General features: G+C 47.0%; 1 protein-coding gene across 15 annotated transcripts in view; it reads left to right on the top strand.

The window, feature by feature from the left end:
• Positions 1–18,729, top strand: part of Cnot10 (CCR4-NOT transcription complex subunit 10) — a 59,462-nt gene extending 40,733 nt beyond the window's left edge. For 10 of the 15 annotated variants that reach the window (XM_042281888.2, XM_076577286.1, XM_042281891.2 and 7 more), the window contains 7 exons: positions 246–326; positions 7,386–7,499; positions 9,212–9,342; positions 10,181–10,216; positions 10,403–10,530; positions 16,081–16,156; positions 18,308–18,729. In XM_042281888.2, the coding sequence (XP_042137822.2) occupies positions 246–326; positions 7,386–7,499; positions 9,212–9,342; positions 10,181–10,216; positions 10,403–10,530; positions 16,081–16,156; positions 18,308–18,462 (721 nt within the window). In that variant the 3' untranslated portion in view covers positions 18,463–18,729. The remainder of the gene's footprint in view (positions 1–245; positions 327–7,385; positions 7,500–9,211; positions 9,343–10,180; positions 10,217–10,402; positions 10,531–16,080; positions 16,157–18,307) is intronic. The other 5 variants (XM_042281889.2, XM_076577287.1, XM_076577292.1 and 2 more) reach the window with 1 other exon arrangement.
• The last annotated feature ends 1,403 nt before the right edge of the window (positions 18,730–20,132 follow it).

Below are 20,132 nucleotides of genomic sequence, written 5' to 3'. Positions count from 1 at the left end.
ATATATGTTAGACAATCACTCTGTCAACGGAACCACAACCCCAGCTTATTTACTAAAGAAATTTTGGAGCAAAACTAAGGTGTGAAGATACTTATGTAGTAGAGATGTTTGCGGCTAGAGATTTTGTAGAAGTGCTGTTGTGTACTAGGGAAATGCAGTAGTGCACTGGTGTGGTGAAGTAGGGATAGGAAAACAGATTGCACACTGGTTGTTTCTTTTTCTGCCTGAGCCTTTCTGTATTTCAGCAGTAAAAGCCATGATGGAGATAAGTTCATTCCAGCCCCACCTTCTTCTCCGCTGAGGAAACAGGAATTAGAAAACCTAAAGTAAGTATCTGATGCAGTGAGCATCCATGGAGGTGAGCGTCCTGGCTTTCACCTCTGCTACTTACTGCTACTGTCAGATGGTGAGCCACACGCCTGCACCATTGTCTGGACCGCTCCATAGCACCATCTTCTGGCTCTCTTGTCCTGCTGACCCAACAGTCCTGCCTTTCCCTTTCCCCACCTTTCCCCATGCTGAAGTTACAGGGTGTGCAGCCATGCCTGGCCTTTTCCATGGCTGCTGGGGATGCACACTCAAGTTCCCATGCCTGCACAGCCTGTGCTTACCCATGATGCTGGGGATGCCGTCGGGGACTTGTGCGTGTTGGGCAGGTGCTTCTTCATTACCATGGAGCTAGGCTCCACCTCTAGTCACGAATCCTGATTGGCTCTTTCCGTACAACACCTTGTTCTCTGAAAAAAAAATTTCCAATGAGCTGAACAAAAAGCGGGTTGGCTCATAAAAAAAGGGTGACTGAAGAAAACAAAGATAAAAGTCTCAGAAATAGGAGCTGAAGAGATGGCTCAGGGCTTAAGAGCACTAAATCTACCAAATACGGTTGGTTGGTTGTCATTGCTGAACCAACAAGATGGCTTAGCAGTAAAGGCTTTTCCCCACCAAGCCTGATGACCTCAGTTAGATCCCACACTCATGAAATAGAAAGAAAGGAGTTGTATGAGTTGTCCTATGTCACATACACTTGAGTACCTATGTGAATACACATGCAAATTAATACAAGTGTAAAAATAGAAATAAGCTAAAAGCAGTTACATCCCACTTAGAGTCAGATATGGTGGTCCACACCTTGAATCACAGCACTTAACAGGAGCCAGTAGGAATTGGGGTTCAAAGCCAGCCTTTGCTACATTGTGACTTTGAGCTTTCAAAAGAAAAAAAAATCCATCCAAGGTGGTATCTCAGAGTCATTTTGATTTGCCTTCCTCTGATGACTAAGGATGTTGAGCATTTCCTTAAATGTCTTTCAGCCATTTGAGATTCTTCTTTTGAGAATTCTCTGTTTAGCTCTTTAGCCCATTTTTTAATTGGATTGTTCAGTATTTTGATGTCTAGTTTCTTGAGTTCTTTATATACTTTGGAGATCAGGAGGACCCAGGTTTGATTCCCAGCACTCACAGAGTGGCTCTCTACCATCTGTAATTCCAGTTCCAGGGGATTTTTCACCTCTTTTGGCCTCCTCAGGCTCACAAGTGATACCTGCACAAGCAAGCAAAACACCCATCCTTTTTTTTTTCCTAAAGAAAGAGCAAAACAAGCAAGTGTGTGTGTGTATACACACACACACACACACACACACACATATATATATATATATATATATCTCCTGAGAATGTGACACTCACCTTTAACCCCAGCACTCGTGTGGCAGAGGCAAGCGGATTCTGTGAGTTCAAGACTATCCTGGACTACTTAACAGGTTCCAGGCCAGCCAGGACTACATAGGAAGACCTTGTCTTCTGTGGGAGTAGGTGGGGGTTGCCCAGACGTAAGGCCCACACTGTGATCCTGTAACCTAGGAGACTGAGGGAATGGAGAGGTTAACCGAGGCTGCTTCAGCAGAGCTGGGTCTCTGTGTGGGCAGGGCCTCTTAGGGGCTACAGGTGTAGCTCAGTTAGTGGAGGGTCTGCCCAGCAAGTACAGAGCTCTTGAGTTGGACCCTCACCACTGCACAGAGGACGTGGTGGTGTGTGCCTGTAATCCTCACACTCTGGAGGTGGAGGCAGGAGAATCAGGTGTCAGCTTTCATTTTTTTCCTGAATTTCCTGTAGAGAAGGAGAGTAAGCTTGATGGTTTGGGGGCTCTTGTTTGTTGTAGTTTTATTTCTTTTAAATTTTAAATTTTTCAGTTTGCTGTGCATTGATTTTGTTAACCAATTTTACCAATGATATTTGTTGTGAAATTTCACTGTAAATGCATTTTGTTTTGATAAATGGTGACTGGCTGATTTCAGCTGTGTCAGCTTCTTTACTGGTGGTTGAAGTTTGAGGTAACTGGACTGCATTCATTAGTCCCAGGATATATATCTCTCTGACAGTTTGTAATGCCTCGTCTTCTGCAGCTGATTGGAGCTGTTGTAAGCAGTCCCCTTCGCCTCTCCTTCTTTTCTTCTCTCTTTCTGGTTGTTGTCTGAGGACTTAGCTAGCTCCTCAGGCATGTGGATGGAGTGAGGGTTTTGTCAGGTTCTCCACGGGGGGCAGAAGCTAGAGTGTCTCTGCCCTTGCTTCCTCCATCTTCTAGTCCGATGAGCTGTCAGATCCACTGAGCGTCAGGTAAAACGGATCGGACAGTGACTCCGGGGTGTAGTGTGTGTTGGGGATGGGGAGGACGTGAAGTAGTAATGATCAAAAGTAAAGTGATTTTCTGCAAGGGCTTAGGAGAGAGCCATGCCTGTTTCTTTTTGTTGTTGGAGCCTGCGGGAAATACTGTTTTCTAACAGGAAACTGAGTGGAGAGGGCTCTGAAAAGTGACCTCAGGTAGATTATCAGGCTTCAAGAAGCTCGAGAGCATCATAAAAGCTGGTGTCAGTTAGAGGAGTGAAATTGCCTTCATTCCATGGCCCTTGATCAGGATGCCAGCCAAATTAGTTGTTTTACCTTGCTGTGGACTGAACCAACGCATGTTAGCCAAGGTCTCTTACCACTGAACCATCCCTGGCCCCAGTTTTATATTGACATATTTAAATATTTTAGTGGGCTGATTTTACTAATAGATTCTTAGGGTAAAGTTGGGGAAACATTCACTTTCTTACATGTAGGTTTGACGTGGCTGTGCTGGAAACTGCCCTGCTCCAGTGCTTACATGACTGACTTCTGGACCCAAAGTGAGTTTGACAATGGGCTGGAGCAGTAATAGCCCACCTGCCGTCAGGAGAGGCGAGGGCCAGTGGTTCCCAGTGAGCCTGCCTGAGGTGGTTCTGCTCTGGGCTCCAGGAGCTGCAGCATGCAGGGACAGCCTCTGCGGCTGTGGGAACCAAGGAAAGGAGGGGGCGGTGTCTGTGATGAGGCGTTGCTGTCCAGTGCGGGCTGGCCTTGAACACTGTCCTGCCTCTGTCCCTGTGCCCCCCAATCCCGAGTGCTAGGAATACAGATGTGCACCACCGTGCATAGCATAACCTATAAACCTCCTGGAGAATAGTGAGATACTGTGTGAATGAGGAGACTGCTTCTGCTTTTAAATAACTCGTTTTTGCCTTAATCCTTGGAAAAGTCACAGATAAAATGGATTAAAAAAAAGATTAGCCGGGCGGTGGTGGCGCACACCTTTAATCCCAGCACTCGGGAGGCAGAGGCAGAAGGATCTTTGTGAGTTCGAGGCCAGCCTGGTCTACAGAGCAAGATCCAGGAAAGGTGCAAAGCTACACAGAGAAACCCTGTCTCGAAAGAAAAAAAAAAAAAAGATTAAACTTTGTAAGCATCATTTATGCACAAATCGTGATAGCCTTCAGGCTCTAGAGACTCTCATTTTTTGTATATCATGTGCAAGGGCCTGTATTCAATCCCTAATGCTAAACAAATAAGTGGTTTTATTTTTCCTTTATAACAATATATATGTAACTTGGAGTGGACACTGTGTTTTTTTTTAACTTCTCTTCCTTTTTTTTAAGATTTATTTATTTTTACTTTTATGTGTATATGTGATTTTGCTTGCATGTATATCTGTGCACAGCCTGCCTGGTGTCTGTGGATGACAGAAGAGAGTGTACTATCTTCTGGAACTGGAGTTACAGATAGCTTCCTGTGGTGCTAGGAATCCAACCCAGGTGCTCTGCAAGAACAGCCAGTCCTCAGCCTCTGAGACATCTCTCCAGCATTCCCCTCCTTTTTATTTTATTTTATTATTATTATTTTTTAAAGATTTATTTATACAGTGTTCTGCATGCATGTGTCCTTGCAGGCCAGAAGAGGGCACCATATCTCATTACGGGTGATTGTGAGCCACCATGTGGTTGCTGGGAATTGAACTCAGGACCTCCAGAAGAGCAGTCAGTGCTCTTAACCACTGAGCCATCTCTCTAGCCCTTATTTTATTATTTTTAAGTGTAGCCCAGGGTAGCCTCAAACTCACCATCCTTTGCTTCTACCTCCTGAGTGCACTGTGTACTTCCTCAATGTACAAATATGCATTTCTGTTTTTAAATAAAACCAGAGGGGTTGTTAGACCCGACCTGCAAGATAGCTCAGCATGTAAAAGTACTTGCCACCAATAAAACCTGAGTCCAATCCTCAAAACCCACATGGTAGATGGAGAGAACCGACCCCCACAGATTATCCTCTGACTACCCACACGTGTGTGTGTTATGGCACAAATGTTCATTCACACACATCACACACTCACACACACACACAAAGTAAGTTTTATTAAAGTTAAAAGTTGTTTTTTTAAAAAAAAATAAAATATGAGCAAGAATATTATTGTTTGGCTGGAAAGATGGCTCAGCGGTTAAGAGCACTGACTGCTCTTCCAGAGGTCCTGAGTTCAATTCCCAGCTACCACATGGTGGCTCACAACTGTTTGTAACTACAGTTCCAAGGTACCCAACACCCTCACACAGACATGTAGGCAAGCAAACACCAACGCATATAAAGAAAAGTTTTAAAAGAAGAATATTGATGTGCCCAGTTGGCCAACTTATACCACCTAGGAAGCCCTGGGCTAGCTCCCCAGCCACACAAATGGGTGGATGTCTGTGTCTCAGTACTCAGGTGGTGGAGCAGGGAGATCAGAAGTCCAGGCATCCTCAGCTACATAGTGAGTTGGAGGCTAATCTGAACTATGTGAGATGCTGTGTTTTAAAATTTTTTTTAATTAAAATCAAAATAACCAGGTATAATGACACATGCCTATAATCCCAGCACTTAGGAAATGGAGGCAAGAAAAATAGGAGTTCAGTCAAGGTCATTCTTGGCTGCATCAATGAGTTTGAGGAGGCAAACTGGCCTACATGAGACCTTGTCTTAAAACACCGCTTAATCAAATAAATATAGTAAAATAAACAAGCCAAAAGAAAAAACTAAGCTACCTAGTCTTGTCACACAGATCTAACTGCTGAAATGTCTTTGAAGTTGAGGTATGTCCAGCTAGTCAGTACTCTCCTCTCTTGGTCCCTTGAATCTTCCAGCCAACAGATGGCTGCCCCGAGGATGCTGGGGCAACCTTTTCCTGAAACCAGTAGAAGATTCCAGCAACCACCAGTAAGCAAGTAAGGGGTGACAGGAAGGAGAACAGGACTATAAAGCCACAAAGCTTGCCCCTAGTTACCCCCCTCCTCCAGCAAGGTACACCTCCTAATGGTTCCATAACCTCCCAGACAGTGCTGCTGGCTGGGGCTAGTTGCTCAGATACATGAATGAGCAGGAGACATTTCTCATTCAAACTATCACAGCCCTTTTTCATTTTTGTGATCCTGGAGACTGAATTCATGACCTTGTCTGTGCTAGTCAAGTACCATACCACTGAGCTATGTCCCAGCCCTATGTTCCTGGGACACTGTTGCTTCCGTAGAATTAGATGGGCAGTGTGGTCGCACATTCCTTTAACCCCAGAACTTGGAAGGCAGAGGCAGGTAGATCTCTGTGCGTTTGGGGCCAACCTGGTCTACAGAGTGAGTTCAAGAGTAGTCATGGCTATGTAGGGAGACCCTGTGTCAAACAAACAAAAAAGATCAGAGGTTTTTTTAGAGAGATGGTTCAGTGGTTAAGAGCACTAGAGTTACCTGGGTTCAATTCCCAGTGCCTACTTAGTGGCCTACAACCATCTGTAACTACAGTCTGGAGGATCTGATGCCCTCTTTTGTCCTCTGAATGCCAGGCACACATGTACACATGTGATGCACATATATGGAGGCAAAAATACCTAGACACATAAAAAAAAAAAATAATTGAGCTGGGCAGTGGTGGCGCATGCCTTTAATCTCAGCACTTGGGAGGCAGAGGCAGGCAGATCTCTGTGAGTTCGAGGCCAGCCTGGGCTACCAAGTGAGTTCCAGGAAAAGGCGCAAAGCTACACAGAGAAACCCTGTCTCGAAAAACCAAAAAAAAAAAAAAAATAATAATAATAATAATTGAGCTGGGCGGTGGTGGCGCATGCCTTTAATCTCAGCACTCCGGAGGCAGAGGCAGGTGGATCTCTGTGAGTTCGAGGCCAGCCTGGTCTCCAAAGTGAGTTCCAGGAAAGGCGCAAAGCTACATAGAGAAACCCTGTCTCGAAGAAGAAGAAAAAATTGAAAAAAAGAGAGAGAGAGAATTAAGCCAGGTGGTGGTGGTGCATACCTTTAATTCCAGCATCCAAGAGGCAGAGGCAGGTGGATTTCTAAGTTCCAGGTCATCCTGGTCTACAGAGCAAGTTCCAGGACAGCCAGGGCTACACAGAGAAACCCTGTCTTGGATGGATGGATGGATGGATGGATGGATGGATGGATGGATGGATGGATGGATGGATGGATGGATGGATGGATGGATGGATGGATGGATAAGTGAGTGAGTGAGTGAGTGAGTGAATGAATGAATGAATGAATGAATGAATGAATGAATAGGAACTAAAGCCAGCCAGGTACAGTGACATACAGCTTTCATCCAGGACTCTGGAGGAGGAGGCAGGCATATTTCTGTGAGTTTGAGGCCAGTCTGGTCTCTCTAATAAGTGCCAGAAGGTGACTCATGCCTGTAATCCTGATGCCTGTAAATCCAGCATTTGGGAAGCAGAGGAAGGAGGATTGCTGTGAGTTTTGAGGCCAGCCTAGACTACAGAGGAAGACCCTGTCTCAGAAAAAGAAAACCAAACAGAAGTTGGCATGGGGAGCATGCCTGTCAGTCATCACTGGGAGGCTCAAGTATAAGGCCAGTCTCGACTATGTAAGACTGAGGAACGGTCTATACTTAGGAGTGAGACCCTATTTCCATGCTCACTCTGGCAGCATCTATACTAAAACTGATGGACACAGAGCTCAACATGGTCCCTGGGAAAGAGTGGATAACCACTTGGTACTGGACCAGGACCCCGTCGTGTCTCTAACTCAGGCTCCTGCCCTCTGTCTTCTCTTGTAGGTGTTCCATCCTTGCTTGCAGTGCTTACGTGGCTCTCGCCTTAGGTGATAACCTCATGGCTTTGAATCATGCAGACCAGCTCCTTCAGCAGCCCAAGCTGTCGGGCTCTCTTAAGTAAGTGTGACTTCCCCTGCACTCATGATTGTTTCCAGGGTTCTGGGTCCTCTTTACATGGCTTGCTTTTACTCTCCAGTAGGATAGGTGTTGGTGAGAACAGCACATGGTAATGTGTGACTGTTATCCCAGAACTTCAGAGGTGGAGGCAAGAGGATCGGGAATTCAGAGCCAGTCTCAGACACATACCGAGTTCAAGGCTATTTTGAGCTACTTGAGACGCTGTCCCAAGATAAGAAAGGGAAGGGAAGAAGGAAGGAAGGACAGGTGGGCAATGGTAGCTTATAACTATAATCCCAGAACTCAGGAGTTGAGGCAGGAGGATTAACTGCTTTGACTTCAAAGCCAACCAAGGGCTTATCTTTAAAAACAAAACAAAACAAAACAAAAGTATAAAACATGGCACATGCTGGGCGGTGGTGGTGTTTGCCTTTAATCCCAGCAACCGTGAGGCAAAGCCAGGCAGATCTTTGTGAGTTTGAGGCCAGCCTGATCTACAGAGTGAGATCCAGGAAAGGCGCAAAGCTACACAGAGAAACCCTGAAACCCTGCCTTGAAAAAACAAAACAAAACAAAAAACCACTCGTGGCTGGGTTGATGGTGTGCTTGCCTCACAGGGATGAAGCCCTGGGTTCCGGTGAAGCATCCACATAACATGTGCCACATAATCCCAGCTGTGGTGGCACAGGCTGGCAAGAACATCTCCAGTTGTATTTACTTTTAGACAGGACTTCACTGTGTAGCCCTGGTAGACTGGCTGTTTACCTCTGTCTCCTCCTGTGTTAGGTTAAAGGTGTGCTCCACCTTGCTTGGCTCATGATGAGGGGCGGGGTGTAAACTTAGTTTATTATTAGTATGTGTGTGAATGTAGCTGTGCACATGCCGCACTCTGTGGAAGTCAGAGGACCGCTCTTCAGAGTCAGCCAGAGTCAGCCACGGTCCGCCTTCTGGAGCCAGTACCTCCTGCTGTTTCTGACACTGTGCTGTCTACTCCAGGCTGGGGGCCAGGGTGGCCCTTCCAACTTTATGGGGGTTGAACTTGGGCATCAGGCTTGCATTTTCAAACACCTTTACCTAGTAGGCCATCTCACCAGCTTCTTTCTAATCTGCAGTGGGTTTTTTTTTGGGGGGGGGGCAATCTGAGACTTACTTATTTTTACTTCATGTGTATGGGTGTCTTGTCTATATGTAGGCCTGTACACCACAATGTGTGCGTTGCCTTTGGAGGCCAGAAGAGGGCATTGGATACCCTGGAACTAAAGTTAGCAGCCAGTTCTGGGTCACTGAGAAGGGAGCCCAGGTCCTCTGAAAGAGCAGTCAGTGTCACATCAGAGCCGCCTCTCCAGCCCCTCCTACAATGTTTGGGTGTTTTGTTTTTTTTTTTACATTATGTTTGTTTGTTTGTCTGTTTGTTTGTTTGTTTGTTTGTTTGTTTGTGGTATTTGTGCATGCCATGATATGCATATGGCGGTCGGAGAACAACTTGCAGGATTTAACTCCCTCCTTCCAGCACATGGGTCCCAGGGATTGAATTTGTGACATAAGAGTTGGTGGCAAGTGGCTTTACCCGCTGATTTCTTGCTGGATTAGAATGACTAATAAGCTTAGCTTTCAGGTCAGGGACATGGAGTGTGTGAATCATATGCCCAGTATTACTGTACACCAAGCATTTCTGTGATGACCTGTTCTTGAAATCTGCGTTTCCATTTCAGGTTTTTGGGCCATTTATATGCTGCAGAAGCCCTCATCTCCCTCGACAGAATATCCGATGCCATTACGCACTTGAACCCAGAGAATGTCACTGATGTCTCCTTAGGGATCTCTTCAAATGAGCAGGACCAAGGTTAATGAGGATACATTTGATCAGAACTGGTTATTGTTGCCACTTCCTTCCTGGTGTACTTGAGGACATGTAGGGACCTAAGGGCATGGTTGTGAAGGGAAGGAAGTGTGAAGTCAGCCCTCCATGTTCATGGCTGTCCTTACTGTGTAGTAACTGTTTGCTCAGTAAGCCTGGGAACTGATTGTCACTGGCCTAAATTCTCACTCAAAGGCTGATAATGTTAGGATTCTTCCCTTCCCTTCCATTCCCTCCTTCTTTCCTTCCTTCCTTCCTCCCTTCCTTCCTTCCTTCCTTCCTTCCTTCCTTCCTTCCTTCCTTCCTTCCTTCCTTCCTTCCTTCCTTCCTTCCTTCCCTCTCCCTACCCCACCACCCCCTTTTTTTTAAGAGATGTAATCTCACTGTTTACCCAGGCTGGCTTCAAACTCCTGGGCACATGCCATCCTCTGGTCTGGCTGGACCTTTTCAGCGCTAGGATTACAGACATTTGCGCCAGCTCACCTGGCTTAAGAGGATTCATTTTGGTTTGGTTCTGATGCTTTTTTTTTTTTTTTTTTTTTTTCTTTGAACTGATTCCTCCATGTAAGAGGAAATGGAGGTGTGGTTTTCAAACAATTTTCAGTCACCTTAAGTTTCTGAGGCTATGAAGCCATGTGGTCCCCTTTCTTCGTGGCTAGCTCACATGGGGGTGGTGGTGAGGTTGCATCCTGACCCCTTTAACAAAACCTCCACAACACCAAAAGTCAACACTACCATCCGTTAAGTTCCTACTTGGTAAGAAACTTAGGTGTTTAGAATGTGCTGTTGTCCTGCCCTCAGATTTATTTTCGTGTGTTTGTAGGATCAGACAAGGGTGAAAATGAAGCAATGGAATCCTGTAAGTAAGAAGTTTTGTAAATCCTTAAGTAGCCTGGCCTGCATCCCAAAGATCTAGACCCTGCACCTCTGTGTCCTTCCTGTATCTGTCAGCCTGAGGCGCAGTGCTTTGTCCAAGTGCCCAGCGGCGGAGTGGCGCTGCGTGTCCTCTGCACGGCCCTCATGAGTGTCTGCGCTCTCTCCTCAGCTGGCAAGCGCGCCCCTCAGTGCTACCCCAGTTCTGTCAACTCTGCCCGGACTGTGATGCTCTTCAACCTGGGCAGTGCCTACTGCCTGAGGAGCGAGTATGACAAAGCCCGCAAGTGTCTGCACCAGGTGAGAGGGTGCGGAGGGGCGGCGGCGGGCATGCACACTCTGGGCTCACATTCGAGGACCAGAGCTTATGGGCTGTGTCATTTTACTTGTGGTTTACGATCAATAAACACCTGAAATGTTTTCCAGCTTTAAAATATTCTTGGGAGCATGGGGGGCACACCTTTAATTCCAGCATTCAGGTGCATCTCTGTGAGTTCGAGGCCAACTTGGCCTACAAAGAGAGTTCCTGGCCACCCTGGGCTACATAGTAAGATCCTGTGTGCTGGCTAGTTTTATGTCAGCTTTATTATAAAAGCTAGAGTCATTGGGAAGAGGGACTTCAGCTGAGAAAATGCCTCCATAAGATTGGCTGTAGGCAGGTCTTCCTTCCGTTTGTTTGTTGTTGTTGTTGTTGTTTGTTTGTTGAGACAGGGTTTCTCTGTGTAGCCTTGGCTGTCCTTGAATTATCTCTGTAGGCCAGACTGGCCTCGAACTCAGAGATCTGCCTGCTGGGATTAAAGGCCTGCACCACCACCACCACCACCACCACCACCACCACCACCACCACCACCACCTGGCACATTTTCTTAATTAGTGATTGATGGGGGAGGGTGCTATTAGAAAGCAGGCTGAGCAGGCCATGGGAACCAAGCCAGTAAGCAGCACCCCTCCATGGCCTCTGCATCAGCTCTTGCCTCCAGGTTCCTGCCCTGCTTGAGTTCCTATCCTGACTTCTCTGGATGATGAATTGTAAACTGTAAGTGGAAATAACCCCTTTCCTCCCCAAATTGATTTTGTTCATGGTGTTTTTCACAACAATAGAAACCCTAACTAAGACAACCTGTCTCAAAGAAAAAAAGCAAAGCCAAACACAAGACACCATGAGAGAACCTGTGTTCTGACATGGTGTTGGGGAGACTGACACTGAAACTGATTGGACTCTCGGGATACATTACAGCCTCCAGACACTGTCTGCTTATGCAGGTGACCTTGATGTGTCCGGAAGTGATGGGGCTGCATCGTGGAAAACTACCATCCGTGAGCTGTAGTCACTTAGGGTCAGCATTTCTAGTGCAGAATCAGAAAATCGATGCTGAGCTAGCTCTCCAGGGAACCTCGAGGAGCTGAGCACGCATGTGAACTGGGTGTGAACTGTTGTTCTCAGGGATGGGGCTCTGTAGTCACCAGCCCTTCTGATGCCCCCTGACCCCGGCCCCTGTGGCCAGCAGGGCTTTTGATCTGCAGTTAGTGTGTGCAGTCCAGCTCAGCTTCCCGTACTGCAGGTGGTCGTGGCTGCTGCCATGCAAGAAGAGGCAGACGAGGTCAGTCCTGGTTCGGGGTCTCTGGTTTGTTTTTGGTCTCTGTTCTTTGGGTTAATCCAGTGGCAGGGCCATTGTTAATTGGGAGGCCCACCCTGTCTCAGAGGGCAGACAATGATTTGGAGAGTCGGAAAGGGCTCTGAGCTGATGCTTCCAAAGTCATTCTCCACCCCATGATTCTGAGCAGTCAGCAGCCAAATGCCATTAAGTCTCAGAAAGTCGTTACCTTGAAATCTTGTATCTTAGGAAAAGCTGTGTAGGTTGAGGCTGATGCAAAGAACAACAACAAATTACCTGTGTTTATTAGCCACTAAAGAATAGAACTTAAATTTCTTTTTTACATTGTGTGTGTGTGTGTGTGTGTGTGTGTGTGTGTGTACACAACTGAAAGGAGTTAGTTTTTTCCTTTATCCACTGATCCATCTCAACAACCACACCCCACCCTGCAAAAAAAAAACAAATCTTAATGTCTACAAAGTGGTGTGATGATGCTCTTCCCCACATAAAACCTTAGCCTACCTGTAAGTATAGAATTTTTAGGTCGGGCGGTGGTGGCGCATGCCTTTAATCCCAGTACCCAGGAGGCAGAGGCAGGTGGATCTCTGTGAGTTCAAGGCCAACTTGGTCTACAGAGTTCTAGAACAGGTTCCAACACTACACAGAGAAACCCTGTCTCAAAAAAAGCAAAAAAAAAAAAAAAAAAAAAAAGGGTATAGAATTTTCAGCTTCTAGACCTAGCTGTTAGACATCTGTGACGTGGGAGAAAAAAGCTGCCCACCTCACTCTCACAGGGCATGTCTTCAGAGCATGGGTTCTGCAGGACACTGGTGGGGCACGCCTTTAATCCCAGCACTCAGGAGACAGAGGCAGGCGGGTTCTGTGAGTTCAAGGTCAGGTTGGTCTAGAGAGCAAGTTCCAGGTAGCCAGGGCTACACAGGCTGGGGTAAGATACCCTCGGAGCCCCACCTCTGCATTCCCTCTCAGCCTTCCCTCTTCTGCCCATTTCCTGCCCATCAGTCAGGTGTCCGCCCTGCAAAGCTTCAAACAGAAAGAAACTTCCTTTTGGCCCGTTTTCACGTGTGGTCACTTGCCTCTCTTCCTAAACCTGAACAAATTATTATTTGCTTGCTCGTTTATCATCAGGGAGGCTCCTGTCTTAGATGGGCATAGTGGCATGCACCAGTAATTTCAGGTAGTCTTACTAAAAGTTTTAAGACCAGGCCAGGTGGTGGTGGTGCATGTCTTTAATCCCAGCACTTGGGAGGCAGAAGCAGGTAGATCTCTGTGAGTTCGAGGCCGGCCTGGTTCCAGGACAATCAGAGCTACACACATTGAAACCCTGTCTCAAAAAAGAAAATAAAAGCAAACAAAAACAAGTTTTAAGGCCAGCCTGGGCTACAGTGTAAGACCTTGCCTCAAAAAGCTGAAGGGAAAAACAAGTATTTGCACAAGAACATTTGCCCAGTTTGGTTAAAGAAGCAAAGCGGTGAGGACACACAGAGCACCTGGGGACAGGTACCTGAGGACAAACTCTTGGGGACAGACTCCTGGAGACAAGCACAGGAAATAACACCTATCGTCTTAGCCACCCAGACTTCCTTTCTTAGTGAGATCAGGAGACTGCTGGGGAACTGTGGCACTGACCCACATTCAGTGGAACTGTGGCACTGACCCACATTCAGTGGCAGCTCTTGCTTGAATCAGCAAATGGCTTCTCTTAGGAAAGCACGTGGTGTGTTTGTTGAGGCAGTCTGGCTTTGTAGCCAAGGCTAACCACAAACTTGTGATCTTTGTGCTGTTGCCTCCTTTGTTCTGGGGAAGCCTCTGCCCCACTGTGTCCATCCTCATGTCGACGGTAGCAGTGAAGAACCTCTAGAAAACCCGTCACCCAGGTTAGGTGGCTGTCCATCACCTGTGACTCCAGCTCTGGGGGTCTAAAAGTATTGAACCTGGCCTCTGTAAAGGTAACTGTCAGCTGTCCTGAAGAGACAACACTAGACCTGGTCCTGTGACTAGAGTGTAGACTCAGTGTTGTGCCACAGCAGAGACACACAGAACTCCCATGAGAGGAGAAAGGCAGGTCTGGGGGTGCAACCCTGTCACCCCTCCTACTAAGGGGACTGAAGCAAGAGGACTGAGAAGTTAGGGTCAGCTTGGACAACTTCATGAGCAACCATCTCAGAACAGCAAGAAACCAGATGTGATGTCACAGTGCCTTTAATAGGAGGCAGAGGCAGGTAGGTCTCTGAAGTTAACAACAGCCTGGTCAGCATAGCAATTTCCAGGCAATCCAGGGCTACGCAGTCAGAGACCCTTTCTGAGTGAGTGAGAGAGAGGGAGAGGGAGAGAGGGAGAGAGGGAATAAAGTAAGATTAAAAAGTAAAATTCTTGCAGCTATAGAATGGCTCAGCAGTTATGAGCATCTACAACACCTAAGTTCAGTTCCCATCATCCATGGCAGGTGGCTGTCAGTCACCTGTGACTCCAGCTCTGGGGGTCTAAAGCTATTAGATCTAGCCTCCGTGAGTATCCACACCCACACTCACTTGCACAAACATTTTTAAAAGTTAGAAGCAGGAAAACAGGACCAGTAAGATGATTCAGCTGGTAGTCACTTGCTATAGCCTGATGGCCTGAATTCAATTCACCAAGAACCACAAGCAACTTGGCACAAATTGTCCTCTGACTGTGGCATGCACACTGCCCCCTACCCACCCACACACACACATGCACACACATACAAGAGAATAGATAATTTTTAAAACTTGCATTAGGGACTGGAGAGATGACTCAGCTTTTGGGGGGTTTTTTTTGTTCTGTTTTTGTTATTTTGGTTTTATGAAACAGGGTTTCTCTGTGTAGCCCTGGCTGTCCTGGAACTCACTCTGTAGACCAGGCTGGGCTCCAACTCAGATACACCTGCCTCTGCCTCCCGAGTGCTAGGACTAAACGGATGTGCCACCACGTCAGGTGATGGCTAAGCTATTAAGAGCCCTTGTTCGCTGGGCAGTGGTGGCTCGCACTTTAATCCCAGCACAATGAAGGCAGAGGCAGGCAGATCTCTGTGAGCCAGCCTGGTCTATAGAGTGAGTTCCAGGACAGCCAGTGCTACACAGCAAAACTCCATCTTGAAAAGCCAAAACAAAATAAAATAAGGGGGCTGGAGAGATGGCTCAGAGGTTAAGAGCACTGGCTGTTCTTCCAAAGGTCCTGAGTTCAATTCCCAGCAACCACATGGTGGCTGAAAACCATCTGTAATGAGATCTGGTTCCGTCTTTGGGCCTACAGGGATACATGCAGCCAGAACACTGTATACATAATAAATAAGTTAAATCTTTAAAAAAAAAAAAAAAAAAAAAAGGCGCACTTGTTCTTGCAGAGGACCCAGGTTTGGTTCCCAGCACCCACTTGCTGGCTCACAACCGTTTATAACTCTAGCTCCGAAGGACCCGCCCATGCCTTCTTCTGACCTTCTCAGCGCCCGGCATGTATATGGTGCACACTCACACATAGGCAAAACACACAGAAAAAGGAATAGATCTACTTTTTTGTTGTTGTTATTTTAAAAACAGGTCATACAGTCCTCTTCTCCCAGCCATTGAAGAGGGAGGTAGAGGTCAGGGTTAGAAATTCAAGTTCATCCTTGGCCACATAGTTTGGGGTAGCAAAGGGAAAAAGCCAAAATCAGGGTTGGGGAAATGGGTGGAGGCTGGGAAATCTACATTTTTATGCCATACATAAGGAAGAATATCATTGAGCCAGGCAGTGGTGGCGTATGCCTTTAATTCCAGCACTCGGGAGGCAGAGCCAGGCAGATCTCTGAGTTCGAGGCCAGCCTGGACTACAGAGGGAGTTCCAGGAAAGACGCAAAACTACACAGAGAAACTGTCTCGAAAAACCAAAAAACAAACAAACAAAAAAAGAGTATCATTGAGTTTAATGGGTATCAAGATAAGGGCTGTTGGGTGAGGTGGTGTATTCCTGTACCCTGTACTCGGGATGAGGCAGGACATCCCCGTGTGCTCAGGGCCCGTTGTCCTCATTTGGCCACAGATAGCCGAGCATGCTAGCTCCCATCACTCAGTGTGGGGCCATCCTGGGCTACAGAATGAGAAAAGCAAAGGCAGCCCGGAGATGGCAGAGGTGCCGAGGGGTCCTATGAACATGAGCCCCGCCCGAGTCAGTGTCCAGCTTCTCATGGAGACTCACTGAGGACTTGGTTTTCATGGGTGTCTCTTTCTCTTGAGCAAAGGCGGCTTCAATGATCCATCCTAAGGAGGTGCCCCCTGAGGCCATCCTGCTGGCAGTCTACCTTGAGCTACAGAACGGTGAGTGATTCTCATTGGGTGCTGCTGTCCTTCAAAATGCTGGTGATTTTTGGTATATGCTGTTTCTCTTCAGATCCAAACTCAGGACCAGGCCTGTTGGTTTGTGTCTAAAGCATTTGAGAGGCAGAGGCAGGAGGATCATGCGATCCATACTGGTTTGTGCCTAAAACAATTCAAAGTTTCACAGTCCTTGAGAACATGACCCATCCAGTTTTCTAAGTAGAGAGAATAACTTAGGGGCCAGCACAGTGGCTCAGCAGATAAAGGGCTTTGCTCCTAGTGATCCGAGTTTGAATCACACAGTTATCCTCTCACCTCCATACATATGCCAACATGCATGCACACATGTGTGCACACACACAAGGGCCTAAACTGGAGCTTAGCAGCAGTGCTGGCCCAGGTTCTGTCCATAGCACTGCCCAGAGGAATGCGGGGATGGAAAGAGTAGTTAGCATGGTTTTGATGTCATGCCGATTCCTGCCCACAAATTCAAATATTCCCTTTAGTCTGAAGAATGTAGAGTTTTACCAGGTGGTGGTAGCGCGCACGCACGCGCACACACACACACACACACACACACACACACACACACACCTTTAATGTCAGCACTTGGGAGGTAGAGGCAGTAGATCTCTGAGTTTGAGACCAGCCTGGTCTACAGAGTAAGTTCCAGGACAACAAGTGCTACACAGAGAAACCCTATCTTTAAAAACAAACAAACAAACAAAAAAAGAATGTAGAGTTTTAACTTCTGACCATCAAAACTAGTCCCTGAACTTTCAGCTTTTCTTGGGCAGCTGACTGACTCTTGAGAACATGAGTCACGATGCTGCTTACTTGGAATTGAACAATGTGGTTTTTTGTTTGTTTGTTTGTTTTGTTTGGTCATTTTTATTCTTTTTTTTTTTTTTTTTTGGTTTTTTGAGACAGGGTCTCTCTGTGTAGCTTTGCGCCTTTCCTGGAACTCCCTCTGTAGTCCAGGCTGGCCTCGAACTCACAGAGATCCGCCTGCCTCTGCCTCCTGAGTGCTGGGATTAAAGGCATGTGCCACCACCGCCCGGCAATTCTTTTGTTTTTTGAAGCTGGGTCTCACTATGTTGCCCTGGCTGATCTGGAACTCACTGTGTAGACCAGGCTGGCCTCAAACTCCAAATCCACCTGCCTCTCTGACTACTGGTTAAAGATATATGCCACCACTCCTAGCCGACTTTTACAAGAATTGTCAAAACAAATCAAAGCCAATCACTCGGGAACTGAACCTGGGCTCTCTGGAAGAGCAGCCAGTGCTCTTAACCTCTGAGCCATCTCTCCAGCTCCTGTTTTTATAGCTGAAGAAACAGGACGTGCCTGGCACTCCGCGGGTCTTGCTGACTGAAAGCCAAGACTTGAATGAGTTTGTGGCCCGGAACCCCTTGAGCCCTTCTTTGCACAGCCCGCCTGTATTGTAACAGGCTGCTGGCTGGGATGCAGTGGAGTAGTAAACATGGGCAGGGCCTGTGTCCAAACCCTAGCACAGGACAAAACAACATCGTTACGTCCGGATCACGGGGACCTCCAAAAGAATACCACAGAGACCAAACCCCATATGTAAAAGCCTTTATTGCAAGCTCTGAACTTGGTCTCTCTTGTCTGTCCCACACAGTGGTGTGAGCCCTAAGCCCAGGCAGGGTAGGGTCTTTAGCAGAGGTTGGGGTGAGGAGATTTCTAGGGTTTAGGACACTGATTGGCTGATATTTGTCCAGGGGTATCTGTAAAAGGGAAATAGGTATGTGCTAGGCTCAGGGATATCTATCTTGTGTAATCTTATCTAATGATTGGAATGTTTGGGGTGTCAGGTTCTTCCCCTTAGATGCTGGCCCATCCCTGGGTGATGCCATGAGCCTATCACAGCACCTGTGTCTGGGCCCCTAAGCCTGTCATGGCAGCTGTGTGGTCAAGCTACTTTGGGCCCCCCACAAACACCACACCGCCACACTACACATCACTTAAATGAGAACGTGTGGCCTGAGCTTTTTGTCATGGTGCACAGCCAGGGCGGCAGAGCAGAGCTGTGTAGGCCTCCTTCGCCTCCTTTTCAGGGTTCTGGTGGCCTGGTCTATGCGTTGGTAATGTTCTGTGCTTGGTTTTCTTTAATGGGCAATGTTTTTTTAGGCAACACACAGCTGGCCCTGCAGATGATCAAGCGGAACCAGCTGCTCCCCGCAGTGAAGGCGCACTCTGACGTGAGGAAGAAGCCCGTGTTCCAGCCCGTGCACCCCATCCAGCCCATCCAAATGCCCTCATTCTCCACGGTGCAGAGGAAGTGAGATCTTGCTTTGGGGAACTGTTACCTGAGGCCTGGAGCATGGCCAGTGGCTTTCATTGTCCTACAGGAAAGCCAGTAAAGACAGCGGCTGGAAAGGTGCTGGTTTTGAAAACAGTTTGAGACTGTTGACCCCCACTGGGTTTTTTGCTAGAGGCGTACTTAAAATTAAGGACTCAAATCCACCTTCAGTTTTTATTTGCCAGGCTTTTACTTGTGACCCATTCTGTGCTGTGTCTGTGTCTAGGCATTAAAAGATGTTCTTACCAGATCACTTTTGTAGTCTTTCTTACAGCTATTGGAATAATTTAGTAAGATTTAATGTCAGAGCTGTATAAACCTAGCCAGGCGGTGGTAGCTCACGCCTTTAACCCCAGCACTCTGGCGGCCGAGCCAGGTGGATCTCTCTGAATTCGAGGCCAGCCTGGTCTACAGAGCAAGTTCCAGGACAGCCAGAGCTATTACACAGAGAAACCCTATCTCAAAAAACCAAAACTAAACACACACACACACACAGAAAAGAACATCAGCTGGAGCCAGACTAGAAACTGACCTTGTGGTGATAGAGATGAGGTAAATTCATGCTCACCTACAGGGTGAGAAACTCTGGTCTTAGTGTCGGCTTTTGAAACCTCAAAGCCCACCCCCAGTGACTCGTTACCGAAAAATTACTGACAATGGGGCTGGAGAGATGGCTCAGTGGTTAAGAGCACTTGCTGGTCTTACAAGGAACCATAGTTCTGTTCCTCACACCCCTGTGCTCACCACTGCCTGTAGCTCTCCAGTCTGAGGAGTATATGACACCATCTTCTGGCCTCTGCAGGCACTGAACAAACAATGTACATAAATTCAGGGCTCACTCACATACACATAAATAAATAGCTGGGCATGGTGTCACTTGCCTTTAATCCCAGCACTCAGGAGGCAGAGTTAGGCAAATCTCTGTGAGTTCAAGGACAGCCTGGTTTACAAAGTGAGTTCCAGTACCACCAGGACTGAGAAACCCCATCTCAAAAAACAAAAACAAAAGGTATTGCTGGGCAATGGTGGTGCATGCCTTTAATCCCAACACTCAGGAGGCAAAGGCACTCTGAGGCCAGCCCTGTCTACAAAGTGATTTTCAGGACAGCCAGGACTTGCACAAAGAAATCCTGTCTCGAAAAACAAACAAACAAACAAAAAGGAAGGTTTTAACTTTAACATAGTAAAATTATATACAATAAAAACTGTTGTGGAGCCAGGTAGTGGTGCACGCCTTTAATCCCAGCACTCAGAGGCAGGCAGATCTCTGACCTGGAGGCCAGCATGGTCTACAAAGCGAGATCCAGGACAGGCACCAAAACTACACAGAGAAACCCTGTCTCAGAAAAATAAATAAATAAAATAAAAAATAAAGACCGGTCACGGTCATAAGAATATACAGCAGATGACAATTTACAGCCATAAGGTTGAAGATTAACTGATGAAGGAACCTCACTAAGCAAGGCTTATGGGACCACTGCCTGTGGATGCTGTTTTGCTTCTGTCGGTAATTTTTCTCATGTGCTACTACTACATTTCTTCCCTAAAAACAGCTATGGGTGCTTCCCCCACTGCCTGTGTATTTATCTTGTGAATATATTCCATGTGCTAGGCACACATATATCTGTGGGTGGTCAGGAAAACAATTCCTTT

Source organism: Peromyscus maniculatus, chromosome 7, assembly GCF_049852395.1.
Source record: "Peromyscus maniculatus bairdii isolate BWxNUB_F1_BW_parent chromosome 7, HU_Pman_BW_mat_3.1, whole genome shotgun sequence".
Taxonomy (NCBI): Eukaryota; Metazoa; Chordata; class Mammalia; order Rodentia; family Cricetidae; genus Peromyscus; species Peromyscus maniculatus.
This window is presented reverse-complemented; position numbering and strand designations above follow the sequence as displayed.